Source organism: Diorhabda carinulata, chromosome 7, assembly GCF_026250575.1.
Source record: "Diorhabda carinulata isolate Delta chromosome 7, icDioCari1.1, whole genome shotgun sequence".
NCBI classification, from domain to species: Eukaryota; Metazoa; Arthropoda; class Insecta; order Coleoptera; family Chrysomelidae; genus Diorhabda; species Diorhabda carinulata.
Genome location: NC_079466.1, coordinates 6,540,221 through 6,558,400, shown reverse-complemented (window position 1 = coordinate 6,558,400; position 18,180 = coordinate 6,540,221). Strand labels below are relative to the sequence as shown.

The window sequence follows — 18,180 nt, the reverse complement described above, 5'->3', positions numbered from 1 at the left end:
TGATTCCTTTGCGAATAATAAGGATTTCATGACAAGAGCAGACATACGGAACGGCTTTAGTGATTGGAATTTGAGTTCACTATACGTTTTTCTTCGCGATGTAAGGCAAAAAAAGGCTTTATCAGTATCAAACACTAAATGAGATGCAAATGTAAACATACCATTTGCAGTGAGCGGAAGCCATTTAGAATATATTCATTATTGCGGTTACTGTAGATAATTAGAAAGAATATCTGATGTGAATTAATAATTGATATTGAACCATTGAAAAAATCCACGGCGATGAAATGATGAAACATGGCGATTCTTATTGTCAGAAAAGTCAGGAAAAATTTCTTTAGCACCGACAATGAGATTAACATTGTTGTTAGTTCAAAAAACATCTTCCTACATTCTTTCTGAACGATGGATTCAATTGCAGAACGAGTTGAGATTATTTTTATCTCTTTCAATAACGAGTAGTGTACAGTCAATTTAATTAACTACTGTAATGATGGTAAGCATTTATATTACTCATACATATCAGAGATAGTGAGAAAATTTCGTTAAACGGTCGTTGTGCCTGTTGTAAAATAGACAATAGACTACTTATACATTACATAAATCTACTCAAGCTTTATGAGAAGGATATCGTCACCATTTTTTCGCTATTAATTCTAATTTATTTCTTGTTGCGGTTTCTGTCAATTCAATAATTTCAACAATATATCGCAAAACTGAATGTTGAACAATAATGTAATCTGAAAACTCACTATAGGTGAGTCCCCTCTAGTTTCTAAAAATCTTTTCTATATAACTTTCCGATATTACATGCAACAATGAGAAAAACTGTGATAAAATATGTCAAATGGAAAAGATATGCAAGTACTGGTACTTTGGATTATTTAACATTTAAGCATTTGAGGGGTGAGTTAAAGTATTTAATTGACCTAGTTCTTAAACATTATATAAACCATGTTATGATTCAAATATATACTAACTCGAAGCTAACAAAAACTAACAAGAAACTGATTAATAATTGCCAATTGATATTCAATACTTCTTCAAATTACTTTATTTCTGTCTTCAACCTTCCCAATCCAAACCCCAACAATATTGCTGCGAATAATAATTTATTAGTAATTATATATCTTTGTATCACATCTCCTTAAAAAAATCGTTGATTAAAATTAAAATCATTTGGTTAAACCTGTTGGTGGATATAAACTCTATTAATTAAAATTTGCGTTAAAGCAATAGCAACACTATTGTGTCTGTTAATAAAAAAATGATTATTTAGTGAGATATTCTCGTCCTTTATCTAGGTTTTCTATTATTCGAATCAATATTTGTGGTTACTTAATTACATATGGTAATAATTAATACTTGGGAGCATAATGACTTCTTGAAACAACGTTCGGTTAAAGCAAACCTCTTTATTTAGAGCGAATATTTCAGAAACATATTAAGTACTTGCAAATATTATTACAAACTCCATTATATACGAGCAAAACCATCTGGTGTGGTTATATACGAACTCACTGAATTCACTATAATGAAGTTGAGTGAAAATTAACTATATTCCAATGAATCATAATTTAGTTGCCTCTGTAATGTTTAATCAGCCATAAATTATAATTAATACTCACAGTTACTTCACTTTATATAGTACTTTCACTATATTAATCATTTTAACAGTAGAAAACTATAAAAACCATTCAATATATTCAATAATGTTTTAGTTTAAGCTTTTTAAAATTTTTTTCTCGCTTTAACTGTATAATATTTATAAAACTTCTACCAACAGAATGCATTAACAACCGAATACGCTCTAAGTTGTTCAGATTCTTCTCAATATGAAGTTTTGTAGTACTCTTTTTTTGTAACTAGGACAAATAAGTCTCTCAAGATAAAAAAAGGTCCTCGAATAAAAATTCTCTCGCTGTATTTCAAATTATTTATTTCCATTTCATATATATATTGTGGAAATTTCGCTTTCTTTTTATAAAATGAAAAACGATGAAACTACCATCTACGGGTTGAGCAACACAAATTCCTAAATCTACAGGAAATCTAAAGAGCTCCAGTAGAAAAATATAATCAAATCTAAGAAAAATGCATATATTCAAAATTTACATAACTCAAGAAGGTTGATAGTAAAATAATTGCGCGAGTATTTTACTCGTAGAGCGAAAATTGTACTCGCTCTAGGTTATATTGAAAATTGATTATCCAGATGATCGACACTAAAACCATATTTTGACAGTATTATAAACAATTCCGCCTAATCTCATGACCTTTTCACATTAGCTCTGTATTGGCGCTCTAGACATATTAATTTTTTCTAAACATCATATTTTTTGAACCCAATTTGACTGGACCAATGAGCGAAATATGTAAAAATGAGTTAATCGTGAAACAACTCTTAATCGAATGTGAATAATATGAAAACGACCGGGAAAAAGAATGAATATGAATATAGGAAAGCCAATAAACCACCCAAAAGACTGCAAATCAACAACTAAAATATATGATCTATAAGTAAGATATTGTAAGTTGACAATTCGACTTTAGTCATCCAAATACATATGAACTAATATACAAATTTTGCAGCTCATGCTAATAATACATCAGGTAATTGTAATCATTCTTGTATAATGCATCAGTTTGAAATGTAATCCAGATTACTACGTTCAGTATACATTCTAGAGTCTACACCAACATAATGTTTTATTTTCCTTATAGTCAGTTTTCGTTTCTTGAGATTATTAATCAATGATCTTTATAACGGGGAAATCTCTAAAACATATGTGTCTACCTCTGTGGTATTCTTATATTGATATTGTTAACATAAATATATTATCAATTGATTTGAACAAAGTTCTCAAAAAACTGATTATTTTTATTCTTCATTTAGCGATGTTCACTTTTATGAATTCCTTCATCATTCTTTCTTTCTTTCGATAGGTACCAACCTAGATTATATGAGCCCGAAACATTATTTTACAAGTACACTATAATAATATTCAACCTATTTTGCAGTCAAATTTTCTCATAAAAAACCCATAACAAATTTCAAACAATATATGGATGCATAATTTTTTCTTGTTTTTAAATCAAATTTCACTTAAACTTCTCGTGTCTCCTAGAGAGAAGTCTTATGTTTAACTTTGTATTGCGGCCTAAGTCCACAAGTTGTGCCTTTTGGGACATTTTCTATTCTAAAGATAAATATAAGTTGAACTTTTGGAAGTTCGTGTTTATTCGAGAAACATCACATAGCAATTTAAGTGAACTGTTTGAATACTCAGTGCAAATATAGATGATATCACATATAATACGTATTTTATACCAAAGTGAGATTAATTACCAAAATTAATTTCTTCATGCTAAATATACACAAAATCTGTTAACTTAAAGACTAAATTCTACATACAGTTTCATGCGGTATATTTTCTCTCCTAGTACAGGCTGCTTGTTAATCTAATCCGTCAAAGTATGTGCTATGCAGTTTCGTCCTCTCATCTACAAAATGATCCTATGAATTGTCTCCTGAACTGAAAAGGCTGTTAACTAATTCACAATAATAATCATCATTTATCTGATCTGTAGTACTGTACTGATAAGTCTCGCTTGTCCTTGCCCTGGTATGATCAGCCACAATTACTTATGACTATACCCTACCCATTTTCAGTGACTGCTTTAAATGTTTTCTCAACGCACCAGAATGGTTCCACTGCAACTAAAGGCATTGGCGCAGCTTGCTTAGCCATTTCCCTGCCTTATAACCCTCGCTCTCCGGTTCCAAGGCTATGAATGTTTTTTTGGTCACCCAGCGTGTTTAGAGTTCACACAAACAATATATATCCAACTTCTACAAAATAAAGTCTAATCACTACATGACTATGTGTAAAGATAGCTGTTAAACATATGTGCTTTCTCGTCTTGATTACCACGGTTAGGTTAAGTTGTTCATCATTATCTCCGCTTGTGAAACTTGGGCGTCATTGGATAGGATTATTGGAGAATTTTTGCTCTGCAGCATTTGCATCTTACATCTGATCTGTTTATACGCATCTTAAAAGATAAAAAAGATATAAAACATAAAAATAGAATGGGAACATACTTAAGCAGCAGGTGACAACACAAACATGGTATTTTATCAATAATCCTACCTCGAGCCCTTTCATCAACAGAATATCACCTCTCTCTCTGTGTGAATCTGGATAGTTTTTTCGTATTTTGTTAAATTTTCCAAAACACTTGACCATCATAACTTTAGAATAATGTGCCTATGGTTGATTGCATTAAGCATTAAAACAAACAAAAAATATCAGTTTGTCCAACATTATTAATTGTGCAGTTCCATTTGGCATACAAGAGTGTAGTGTACTCCGGTTTACAATGTTTACAGAGTAGAATACTCATTGAAAATATATATGAATAATTGTAGGGAATATTATTTTAGATAGATAGGTAGGTAAGGCATTAAAATATACTTTTTCTAACATTATGAATTCGTTTGATCAATAGTAAATCTTGGTTATATCAATTTTCCACGTTACAAACTATTAGCTCAAGAAAACTACTGCTATTCAAAAAAATCAGCTAGAGAACTATCAATACTGTCAAAACTAATTTCAACTCAATACAAGTAGAATAAACAAGCAGAACAAATAAGCAAATATTGAAATCGTATTAAATATGATAAGTGCTTGAAATTATTACAAGGAATAATTCCTATCGCTTGAAATTAGTTTTAATTTAAAATGAAAATAATTGAAACCAACATTAGCTAAAGCAGAAGACACTTCTCCGCATATGATTCATGATGCATATTTATCATGGTAATCTTAATGTCCTGATTTAATTTTCCACGTAAAATGTAACAATAAATTTTTCTGAACAAGTTTCATCTACCATTAACATATTTCTCTGTATAGATCGGAATTATTATTGAATAAATATGATAAATACAGATTTCAATCCTCTTTGATCCATATTTTAGATTTCAGTAACGTCAACAGCCATATATTTCAGAAATAAATGTAAAATTTTGAAGCCGTTAGCGTAATCTTCGAAACAATAGCATTTAACAGGTTAACGTTCATCTGAAAGCAGCTGAATCTACTCGGAATTGTGGTAACTATTATTCTCCATCTCAGTGGATAAAATGTTAGGGAGCAGTAGAGTTTGCTTAACTTGTGACAAATGAGTATTATCTTCAACCCAAAGCATATTGAAATGAATTTCTCTATGTTAGAAAGAGTAATTTCTAATAAAATTAATAAAAACGTGGAAACAATTCCATTCAATGTGAAATTCCATATCAAATTTTCTGTTTCATAATAATCATTCATTGGAACTACGGGGAAATAAATCTACAATGCTTCATCCTGAAACCAACATTGATAATAATAAACAAGATAAATAAATAAAAGTTTCAAATGAACAAAAGTTTTAGTAAGGGAGGTCTTACATAAATACCATATACGTCATAATATAAGTAACCGAAAAGTCGATCGAACGAAATCCAAGAAAAGTGGAGATAAAGAAAAAAATTCAGTGCTATACAGACGATAGGATGCTGCGCTCTTCAGAGACTCCTGTGCAGTGGCAATAATATAAGATAAAATCTGAGGTGATGAATATATGCGAAGTGAAGATAAAGGCCTAGATATACAAAACACCAATTAGACCTGAATTATTCTACGCAACAAAAACTTGACCTGAGACTTTTACAATAATATGTCAGACGACATAAATGGAAATATTTCAAAAAATTATGAAAAAACAACGATATATAAAGAAAACAACGGAATCAATAGAATAGTATGAAAAATCAGTGACTGTGTATTATATAGAATAATACAAAGCATGTTTATCATAAAACAGAACACCAAATTAAAAAAGTAACATAGAATAGATAACCAGCAGGATAAAAGAAAAAGACAATCATTCAATGGCTAGAATCATCAAATATATCAAATATGTACAGATAGTCCACAAGGAACCACAATAACAACACAACAACACAATGATTATGTGATTTAATAATAAATATTTACTCATATAATATACCTCATCTCTTTTGAACCCTATTGAAATATTATCAACAATGTTCGCTCTCAAATGATTTATATTAGAGTTAACTAATTCACGTATATGTTGGAAACAGGTGGCATATTCCGTGCGTGGTCGATTTAATTGGATATGTGACATAGGAAATATATTCGTACTAGATAAACCAGATGCCAAAATTCCTCTTCTGACTATAAAATATATCGCAAAGTATATATCCCTATAGGTACAGATCCAGCGTCACCGCTTAAATCACAATTAAATAACTTAACCTATAGTTTATTTTGAAAACATTCGTTTACAGTTTGTGAGATGTTTAAATTTACCAATTATTCAACCATCTTCGTTTTTCTATGACAGATTTGATAGATATTTAATGATAGAATTAGGGAATTCGACTGCAGTTTGTAATAACAATACAACAAACATATTTTAAACAAACAAAAAATGTATGGATGTCAATTGAATACAACTAGTAATTAAAAAAAATCCAGAAACCAGTCATTTTTTTATGTTCTAATCATCATCTGATAACTAAATCGTTTCTATCGTTGATATTAATTAATTAGTGATATTTGCAACTATTATGGAGATTTACATCAATCCATCAGGAATTTTGAGCAAATCCATACTAATTCCCACTCTGAAGGCATCGTATCTTTTTACTTACGAGGGGGATTTTAAGGGACAGTAACATATCAAGAAAAAAGTTTCTTCAAGGTACAATATCATGATGACGTTCGACACTGGCTTACAGCAATATCTTTCATTTTAAAAATTACCAAAAAAAAACAGAGACCTAGATGAATAATATTTAGAAACATATCGAAAGATCTAAGAAATAATAAATTTATATAAAAGAATAAAATATTTTTAATTTTTCCTTGGTTTTATATCTGAAATACGTAGCAGTCATCAATTAAATTATTTGTAATTTGTAGTTGTATTAGAATTTACAAAATAGAGCTATAAATTTCAAATTATTTAGGTCTTCTTTATCATTTATAGCTTTTTCGTTCGTATAAATGTGAATCATTTCTAATAATTCTCTTTTCCTTATATTAGACTCCGTTCCAAGAATTTTTGAATCTATAATTGAATTTATGTTTTTTTTTTGAAATCTCAAGGCTCGTTAATGCAGTTTTATTTTTTTATCGTATTGATTACCTAGCCTATTTTCTACATACTGGCCTATGTCATATGTAGGCAGCGCCACAATTAGTACTAGGCACTATTATGTCCTTTATGATTTATATTAATATCATATTTATTGAAATAATTCGTTAGTTGTTGGGAAAGTCCTTGTACATATGGTGAAGAAAAATGTTTTAAATTTTGATGTTTCGTTTCTGTTTTGCTTTCTAATTGATTGAAGTTTATGTTTATCCTTTTCTCAAATATGTGGTTTATAATTTTTTCCGGATAAATATTTTCTTTTAATACAGTTTTTGCTTTTTGAATAGCTATGTATCTAAATTCAGGATCTGATAGTTGGATAGATCTATCAGCCAAACTTATTATTACTGATTTTTTTTGTGACATAGGATGACACCAATTGAAGTTTAAATATGAGGATCAAGTTGGTTCCGTATGCCATTCTGCTCTCATGTTATTGTTAATTTTATGTAATGTGACAACAAGAAAATTGATTCCATCATTTTGTTCGATTTCGATTGTGAATTGAAGTTTCCTGTAATAAGAGATGAATTTCTTATTCATGTTTTCAATTTTTATGTGTCGTTCCAAGAATTATTCAAAAAACTAATTTTAAAACAGAAGAGACCTAAAATCAAGACCATTTATGTAACGTAAATTTTTGCCAGCTGGAATATGAGCGTTATCTTTTTGGGAACGTAGCAGTGAAACGACAAAGTAGACCAGCTTTAATATATTTTCAGAGCTTTCGAATACTTATGTATTCATCGTCTCTAAAATAATTAATAAGATTTGCGATGGCTTTAAATTGTTATTGTGGTTCATTGTGGGCTATTTTCACATTTTGGCATATTTGATGATTTTATCGATTAAATAATTGATAGAATTTAATTTTATCCTGTTGGTCATTTATCCTCTGTTACTTTATCAATTATATCTACTATATAACACAATTATTTTCATCCAAAATCACCAATATATTAGGCAGGTTTATTGATAAATTTCAAGCGATAGGAATTATTCCTTGTAATCATTTCAAGCACTTATTATATTTGAAACGATTTTGCCAATATTTTCTCATTTGTTATGCTAGTTTTTTCAACTAATATTGATTTGAATTAAATTTGAGAGTATTGATAGTTCTCTAAATCATTTTTTTTAATACCACTAGTTTTCTTAAAATAATAGCTTGAAGTTGAAAATTGATATAACCAAGAATAAATATTGATCAAACAAATGCATAATGTCGGCAAAAATATAATATTTTGAAGCCTAATCTATCTATCTCTCCCATTTTAGCAATAATAGAGGCAGACGAGTTCTTGGAAAATAATATTCATGCTACAATTATTCAAAATATTTTGATAAAGACTTAAAGAAAAGTCGAAACGTCAAAATTTATCTTTCTCTTAAAAACTATAAAAAAAACTACTTTTGAAACAGAAGAGACCTAAAATCAAGAACATTTAGATGCATTAATAGGTCTAAGAAATAAGAAATTGAAGAAATTTATTATATATATACATGAGTTTTATCCCTAAAACAGAAAAATTTTATGAAGTTTTATCGCTTCGATTTCTTTATAAATATCATACTAACTGGTATGATGAGAAATAACTAAATATTTAAAAGTTGTGTAGCTCATATATTCTCAGAATTCTCTACTAACAGCTATACTTGTCGAAAGAAATGACTTTCAAATATGTTGAGAATTACAACTACCAGTAAAATATCAGTTATACTGGATGCGTGATGTTATTCGATGTTGTTTGAAATTAGTAGTTGTTTTGGAAGTTTTTTTTCTTTTACAGTTCAACTTTGTTGGGAAACTTTTGGGTCCCAAAGGAAATTCTCTGAAACGACTGCAGGAAGACACGATGTGTAAAATGGCAGTACTTGGAAGAGGATCAATGAAGGACAGACACAAGGTAATCTTTTCATGGTAGTTATATGTGTTATGACAATAGAATAACATAAACTTAACTGTATATTGAAAACTTCCTTCTCGAATTTTATTAGTGTTTTTTAGTATATATCATAGATTATAGATTACAAAAATATATTTTCAATACAATGAAATGTTTTAGCTTGAGCAGACTACAAAATAAATACCCTATTTGTAATAAATTTTAAGTGGAAAATGTGTGGTTGGAAGTGGACCTTGTTCAAATTATCAGTTCAATACCTTGTAAATTTCCAAATAATTCTAATAATCTTTCTAAAATATATATCATCTCTGACTTACTAAACTAATTTCTTTATCTGATATATTTTTAATCAATTTATATCAATTTAATTAATTAATTTAATATAGTTCAAATACACCATGAAGCACTTATTGCTTCGGAGATAAACCCATCCATCCATTCACGAATAATAATCAATTCAAAAATTCTTACTCCACTATCAAATGTATTATAATGTTTTTCGTATTTATTTACACTCTTTCTATTCGTAGGGTGAATTAATAAACACTATTTCCTAAGTTCTATACACACTATACAATGCATTCAACTTATAATAATTTACTTATGAATATCACTTAAATAATTTCTGCAGTTACTCTTACTAATTCGTTCTTTTCACTACGACTATTTATTTAGAACTAACTTACTACGATTACACAAACCATTTATATACCAAAAAAAAATTCCACAAAGTTCTAGAACAAAAAGAAGCACGACAAATAAATAAATAGACTTTGCTAGAAATCGTTCAGAAGAAATACTGTAAATAAACCGCCTGTTATAATAAAAACTTCTAAAAAGAAACATCAAAGGCGCGTCTGCCATTTATAAAAAACAGATGAAAGGTGCCGCGTGAATTCGCTAAATTTTAAAGTTCCATTTTAGCTGGACAGGGCCGACCTAAAGACTCATTCCACGAGGCTGTTGTAACAGTATTTGCAATAATAACAACGCAATGCCCACAAGTCCGCATTAGTAAAAAACGGACTCATCTGTACGCGGCAAAGTATTCGCTGCGGTGAATTGTGGACGAGCAATACTGAACCGACGCCATGGAAACAGATTGTTCTCAAATTGCTTAGGCAACAGAACTACTATAAAAACTATAAAGGCCGAAGTTGTATGCTTTTCGGTTTGTACTGGATGTGCGGTCATTAGAGCAACAGGGGAAACGACGTTGAAACCACTAAGAGGCCCAGAACTTATTCTTGGTGTAGCTGAAAGTGTAGCTATTACATATCTGAGTATTCTAACGCAAGACAAATCCAGCGAAAATGGATGGAAACACTTGGCATGGTTTTCCACGTGTCTTACTAATCAACTGCGTAACTTGAACGAAATTTGACTGGTCATTGGCACCCAATTAACACACAGCATTCTCTTTTAATGCCGAATTGTTTTATAAATATTATATAACTGCTGTGTGAGAAATATTATGGGTTCTTACGGCAATCGATCTATGTCTTATAAATGTTTATTTCAACTGATTTCCAAGCTTTCATAAAACAGCTTTCTTGTTTATTTTTCTGGAGCTTCAGGAAAAACGTTAAAGTCATTTAATAGGCCAGCAAGTACTGTTTTTCGCATTATTTATATACAGAAGCTGCTTTCTGTTTAAGGGATATATAATAAATTTTACATCGTCTATACGACTACAACAAATAGACAAGTTAGCGTAGTTATTAAAGACACCGCGTAAGTTGTTTATTCAAAACATTGTAAACACTGATCAGTATTGGCATCATCATTATGAAAATCATTTCGTCAATCTTCTGAAATGTATTAATAATATACCCGTTAAGGTTTCAGTAAACATCAATATTGATGGAATAATTTTGTCCAAAAGTTTAAAACAAGAGCTTTGGACCATCTTATGTAATATTTTTAAATTGCCATTATTAAAACAGATTGAAATATTTTATGAATATGAAAAAACTTCTGTTCTGCATTCATTTTTACATCCTCCTTATGTTGATTTTCTTATTCGTCTTGTGCTTAAATGACGAGGTTATTATATATTTATAGTGTCATTTGAGCCTATATACCGAACTGTTTTTTGAGAAAATAACTAAAATCAGAAAATAAAAATTTTCTAAGGTTGGTATTCTCATACATATGATATGATAATACAAGATTTATATTGTGAAATTCTATTGGGGGTACTAGTCCCAGACCCAGAGCTGGCTACATAAAACAGCATCGATAAAGTACACGACGTTTGAGCTTGGAAACGGGGGCCCGTAATTAGTACATCACCAAACGACATTCTGTACAGGCGAATGTGAAAATACCAGCCGGTTTTCTCGGGTGAAAAAATGGGCTGGAAAGCCTCATATGGTACACGAGTGAAAAATCTTGCTTCTTTGGGTCCGAATCTCAAATAATAACGCTGTAATAACGCCAAAAGTTTTGAAGGTCGGAAAAGCCTCGCCAGAAGTGACCGAAAGTCAGCCGGAGAATTCGTCCGAAAAACCCGATATGCTACACGAGTGAAACCTTAAGGAACGTGAAGCCGGACTCCCAGCTAGTAGCGATGTAATAGCGCCAGAAGTTTTGCAGGTCAGGAAACCCTCACCAGAAGCGACTGAAGGTGCCGGAAAATTCATCCGAAAAACCTCACGTGCTACACGCATCAAACTTTTTTACTTGACTTTTGTGTTGCAGTAACGCCAGAAGTTTTACAGGTCGGAAAACCTCCGAAAAAAATAAAGAAAGTCGGCGTACTTTTGAAAAAGGAAACTTTCGGTTTTCCGAACCTCATAACCACTGACGTTATTACAGCGTTCTTCTTTGAGGCTCGGACCCCATGATCCAAGAGTTTTGTACCATATGAGATTTTCCAGCACATTTCTTCACCCGGGAAAACCGGCTGGCATTTTCATATCCGTCTGTACAGAGTGCCAGAAATGCCGTTTAGTGATGTACTAATTACGGGCCCCCCGTTTCCAAGCTCAAACGTCATGTACTTTATCGATGCTGTTTTTGTAGCCAGCCCCCTAACTATACACGACAACACTAGGGAACTAATTTGTGAAGTATTTCATTCCAGCAAAGAAAATGTTATATATACAATGATGAGCTCGCATTTGGAAGTTGACTAAGGGTTATTTAAGAGTTGACCACAAAACTTATACGTAGCCATATTCTTTCACTGTAAAGAAATTCTGAATGGTGGTACAAATAACAATTTTGGTTTCTTATAATTTTTTACTTGTTCCGAACTAGCCCATTTTAAGGCACTTTGTCATTCATGTTGGTGAAAGTCATTAACGGTATAAAATGTTAATTTTCTTTTTTAGTAGAATTTTATGAATAGCTATATTTGCTCACATTCATTGGGAGGTCATCTTTTTTGAAATTATCTTACAAAAGTTTCACATTAAAGTGGATTTCGTTGGTAAATTTTTATGAAAGAGTTTTCTTTAATAGCAGTTTATGATCAATAAAATACATTCTTCAGACGCCATGATGCACATTATCGAGAAAAAAAGAGAAAGTTCTCGAATTTTCAAAACATCAACTTTTCCAAATGATAAATGGAAAGTGGTACAGTGAAATTCTTTACTTATATAATATAATCACTGAGAAATGACTCATGAGAATAACAAAATAGTTTTATGGTTGGTGTAGAATAGCTAGAACAAAGTTCTTTTGTGATGCTACAGTAGCTCCATATAATTGTTCTCTTGTTAATGTATTGACCACCTCCATGAAACGGTCGAGTGAAATGGTTCTATCCAGATGATTATTTTTCGTTAATAATACTAGTTGTGCTACTTGGGAAGTGAATGCGGTCATCTCCATCTCCTTGTAATGAGCCTCAGAATCGATCCGGAATGTCGCCGTTGTATGGAGGAGGGAGAAATTGCATATCATGTTTTTTCATTCTTGCGTACGAGATTCAAACATATGGGTGTGCCTCACAATATACCTAATGACGTTAAAATATTCTAACTAAGCTACATGATTAACTCTTCAAAGGTCATCGGTCTTTGATAATTTTAAGTGGCGCAAGAGGGGACAATCAAGAGGCCTATGTTCACAACGCTCTGCCGCTCACTATCTAAATAAACTTTATGAACGTATTGCTATTCATTGCATCCGTTCTCGAAAATTTACATCAGTCTCAATCACATATTAGCTTTTCTTCAGTCTCTGATATTAAATTGGAATTTCTGGAACCTTTGGTGATATTCATGCTAATACACTGTTCACACTACCACTATTTCAACATTCATCATTACAATGTCTGACGTGCGTTTCGATAACCAAGGTATCGTCTTCAGAGATTGAAAGTAAGCAGTTCACCTTCACGTGCTTGAGACAGTATAATTGTGAATGTTAGTGTAGTGGTAGTGTAAACAGTGTGTTCAGTAAGTCTCTGATAAAAGAATCATATTGTTAGGCGTTATTATAAGTCCTTAATATGCAATTTCATATTCACTCCTTACATTGCTCCATGATATGATCCTCGAAAATTTTACATCGTTTCACATAACAAACTTTTTCTCAATCCTCTATTCTACTATTTCATCAAAATAAAGTTGTCAATGAACCAAATTCATCAGTCAAATAAAAGTTTGTGTAAAGTTTGCAATTTAATATTTGTTTATTTATTTATAAGCCCTTCTATCCATGATTCTTAAAGCTTATCTGCTGTTGTATTATTTTACAGTAATAATCAATTGATATTTTCTCTCTTCTTATCAATTTTCTTGTATTAATCGACTTTCACAACTATCATGATACATTCTCGGCTAATAATTGTTACTGAAATCATATCCTTTACCGATAATTTAGGGCGTAGCTATTAAAATTATTATCCTAAAATCCTTAGAACGGAACCTTTCTTCATTTGTTCTTTGCTATTGATGACTAATTCTCAAGGAGTAGTTGTCACACATAGATTTGTTTTAATACTAGGGGCGTTACATGTAGAGGCAGCTTATGTTCGATTTCCGAAGGTATACATAAATTGGTTGAAACAAACTGCTGACAAAAATAAACTTGCAAACGTAACTTGAGTTGGTACAGTATTTTTAACGTTAATAAAATATAACTACACTACTTCAATATTAATTTGATTAATGATTAATATACTAACTTTGTGCATATTCTGAATGTTCCTCCACACCTTTACATATATTCTGAATATACCGTTTCTCTGGGGAATATTAATATTTTATACTACCACTATTCCGCATTGATATTTAGTTATGTTAAGTGCTTCAATCATATATTTGAAGTAGAAACTAAATAATTACTTAGATATTAATATGCAAATGGCTTTCAATGCGAAATTCGTTAATGTAGAGGTGATGTGATATTTAATAATTCACAGACATCATTTTTTCATCATGAAACATTATTTGAATTCTTTGCTATTAGATGAGAATAAAATTTACTTAATAAGAGAATGAACGCTTACAATGCATGTAAATACTGCTCTAGGTGGTATTATGCTTGACAGTTCGGAAGATCATTTTCCTTAATAGTATTAGTATAACAAATTCAGGTCGGCGACCTTTCTTCTATACTCTAAACTGTTCAAGTTTCTAGTAAACTCGGGATTGTCTATATAGGATTAGAAGCTCTTGCGAAGTTTATAACTTTTTGGTCTTAAAGAGGACTTCAAATAAGTTAACCACAATCAATCTAGATTGTATTTTCAGAATAACTTGCGCTGTTCGATCAATTACCTTATAACAAGTCCAGGTAGCTTTTGGACAATGCGCGGATAGAGAAGGGGGATTTAGTCGACTCTAATATTTGATTTGAGGTTTTTAAATTACTCTTATCTAGTTATTACAAATTAGTGGTAGGCCAATAATAATTATACAAGGGTCACTTTTTTGTTACAAAAAAGTTGAAAATTATAGTTGACAACTAATTTGATATATGGGACTAGATGTTTATTCTAAACAATTTTTTCTTTCCATACTCGATTTTTCTCAACTTGACTTGTTAGAAATTAGTCTTCTGTCTACAAATCCGGAACCCATTGTAACAGTTTATTCTCATTCTCTGGTATATTTTTTCTCAATAAAGTGTACTTAGAACATCGTGAACGAATTAACTTCTGTAGTTCAAACACGAACAGTCCAATGGCGACCAATAAAAATGTTCCAACTACATGATCAGATCCTCTTCCAATTATTTTTTTATCAAAAGGATAAAATTGATTAGTGCGCGAGTAATGTCTCCACATTAATACAGAATGAACCAAATATCATTAATCATACATCAGTTGAGTCAATAGATCTATTGTATCACGTCCTATCGGAACGAAGCACTACCAGAGAAAAATAATATCAAGAAAATAATGTATTATGGAAACAATTACTTGAAGGAAAGACTGAAAAGCTAATAATTGGGTTATACCATTGTCACGAAGTGTGGCTATGAAAGGGACTGCTCCTAAAATATTTGTTTAAGATTCATATATATAATTACTTCCTACTCGTTGAACTTGTCAGAAGAAATTTGCTGTAAGGACCTCCGTATAAATCCCTAGATTCATGGCAATAGCACAAATTCTTCTTCTTTTTCTTATTTTAAGACTATCTTGTGTTTTCAAAGAGGCAGCCTAAGTTGTGACTCCGAGGACCAGCTTTCATACCAGCGCTTTTCATACCAGCGCTTTGGCGGTCTACTTGTATTGGGTCTCTCTTCCTGATTTTCGTCAGTCGATCGTCGTCCATTCTATTGACATGATCTCTCCATGCTCTTCTTCTAGTTCTGGCTCATCTCACTATATCCGGAACGTCACACATTCTTCTAATTTCATTGCTCCTTATTCTGTCTCTTAGGTCTCTTAGTGTTTTCCCTGTGATTGAGCGTAATGTCTTCATCTCGGTCGTTCTAAGAATCCGCTTAGTAGTTGCAGTCTCCGCCCTCGTTTCTATGGCGTATGTCATTACTGGTATGACACAAGTTTTATATATCCGTGTTTTGCTTTCGATACTTAAAAATTTATTCCTCCATATCACGGTTCGAATGAATCCTGATATCCTAGATGCTGCTGTTGTTTGCGTTTTGACTTCTTGTTTCAAGTTTCTATTGCTCGTGATGTTAACCCCTAAATATTTAAAGGACATAACCTGCTCTACACTTTTATTATAAATTGCCAGTTTGCATCTTCTTGGTTCTAGCACAAATTCAATCACATTAATCAAATTATTTATTTCAGTTGCTCTACAATCACATTTTACGAGAATAATATTCTTACTATTCAGAAGCTTTTTGTGTCATGATTATATTGGAATTGCAAAACTCACCTTGAATTTTGTGAATTCCAATTGGATTCATGGAAAATTAAGAAACAATTGAATATTTCAAGTCATGAAATCCATTTTATAATTCAAACAATATTCCCATTATTTTTTTAAAAATTTTATATTCCCCTAAACATTCGAAGAGACATGTAGTTCATGCACGATGGAGCCCCTCCCCACTTCCCAAATGATGTGAAAAATCATCTGAATAATATTTTCATCAATAGCTGGAAGGGTTGGGGAGATCCATTTGCATGGCCACATCGTTCTCTTGAATCAAATACAATGGATTCATTTTTTGAGGGATATTTCAAAAGCTTGGGATATGCAATACTGGGAACGAAATGATCGATAAAATAAACTTACATTATAACGCTATAAGGCAGAATCTTGGAGAGCTCTTCCATGTTTGAAGAAATACCTCCTGTAAGTATTTTTAATGAATAATTACAATTTGTGATAATTTTCTTCGGAATATATCTCCATGGTTAGGTTTCCTTGGCATGTACAACGATATAAAAATCTACATATCTTATATAAACCATAAAATTTATCGAATTTTTATTGAAAAATCGATTGAAAAATTCATTTTTGCTATTCTTATACTATAAAGTTGGTCGCTGTAAAACACACTACATGAACATAATTATTCATCAAAAATTCATAATTATTTAGAAAAGATACTTAATATAAAAACTGAATTCGCAAATTTAGGCGTATGACTCAGAAACGAGGGATCATTATTTTCACGTCATCTACTGACTCCCGAATTTTTTGCATCATCCCGGAGCAAATGGATAAAAAAATGGTGGTAGAGCTGGAAACAACTTATGAATTAAGAAATTGAAAACTAAACAAACTATGTAGGCACGATTCTCCAAATCAATATTGTTTGCTGTGAACAAAAAAAAGTTTCAGCAACAAATAAATTTCTTAAAAAACAATAATAAATTCGCAACAACTGTGTATCCAAAAGAGTACAACGCAGCTATAGATTAAAAACCACTCTTATTTCTTATTTCTTATTTCTTATTTCTATATATTCAAGAAAAGACTTGGACTTATCCATGGGATGGCCGCAGTCCTCAACTGAATTCTCAGTTGTTGGAGTTGAGTTGAATTTGTTGTGGTGCAGCGCTTGAGTTCTTTGTGTATGGTTCAACTCCCAACCTGGCAGCTGTAGAAATGCTAAAAAAATGAGGAAAGAAACGGAAACACAGATGGAAATTACTAGAGTAGGAACGAATAGATAGAACAGATTTTAATAAAAATGAGCTTATACTTAATCATATAGAAAAACTGAATTTTTATCTTCCTGAAATGTAATCAGACAGGAATCTGCTCTATTCTACTGTTTCTTTTTTCCAAATAAACATAAAATACGAATTCTCACAGGGAAATATTATACAAAATTTGTTTAAAACATAAGAAAATATAATAGAAGTAACTAGAAGTATAATATAAAAAGCAATGTTAAAAGGATATAAGAGAACCTTACTAGCGAATGTAAAGAATAATATCACAAATTTTACTAAAGTTACTTTGATCTAAACACTTTACGAATGTGGATAGATAGAGGACGATTTAGCAGCGAAACTGGAGTTTTTTCGAATTCTTCGAATGGAGTGGGAGGTCGATTACAAATGAATTTTTTCAAAAACGTGAATTTTAGAATTAAAATGGAAGTGACTACTAAGCCACAATATATTAACAAAGGAATATTT

General features: G+C 31.2%; 1 protein-coding gene across 2 annotated transcripts in view; it reads left to right on the top strand.

Annotated features, from left to right (window-relative positions):
• Positions 1-18,180, top strand: part of LOC130896680 (protein quaking-B-like) — a 724,732-nt gene that overhangs the window by 559,824 nt on the left and 146,728 nt on the right. For both annotated transcript variants that reach the window (XM_057804936.1, XM_057804935.1), the window contains one exon: positions 9,027-9,143. In XM_057804936.1, coding sequence (XP_057660919.1) covers positions 9,027-9,143 — 117 coding nt within the window. The remainder of the gene's footprint in view (positions 1-9,026; positions 9,144-18,180) is intronic.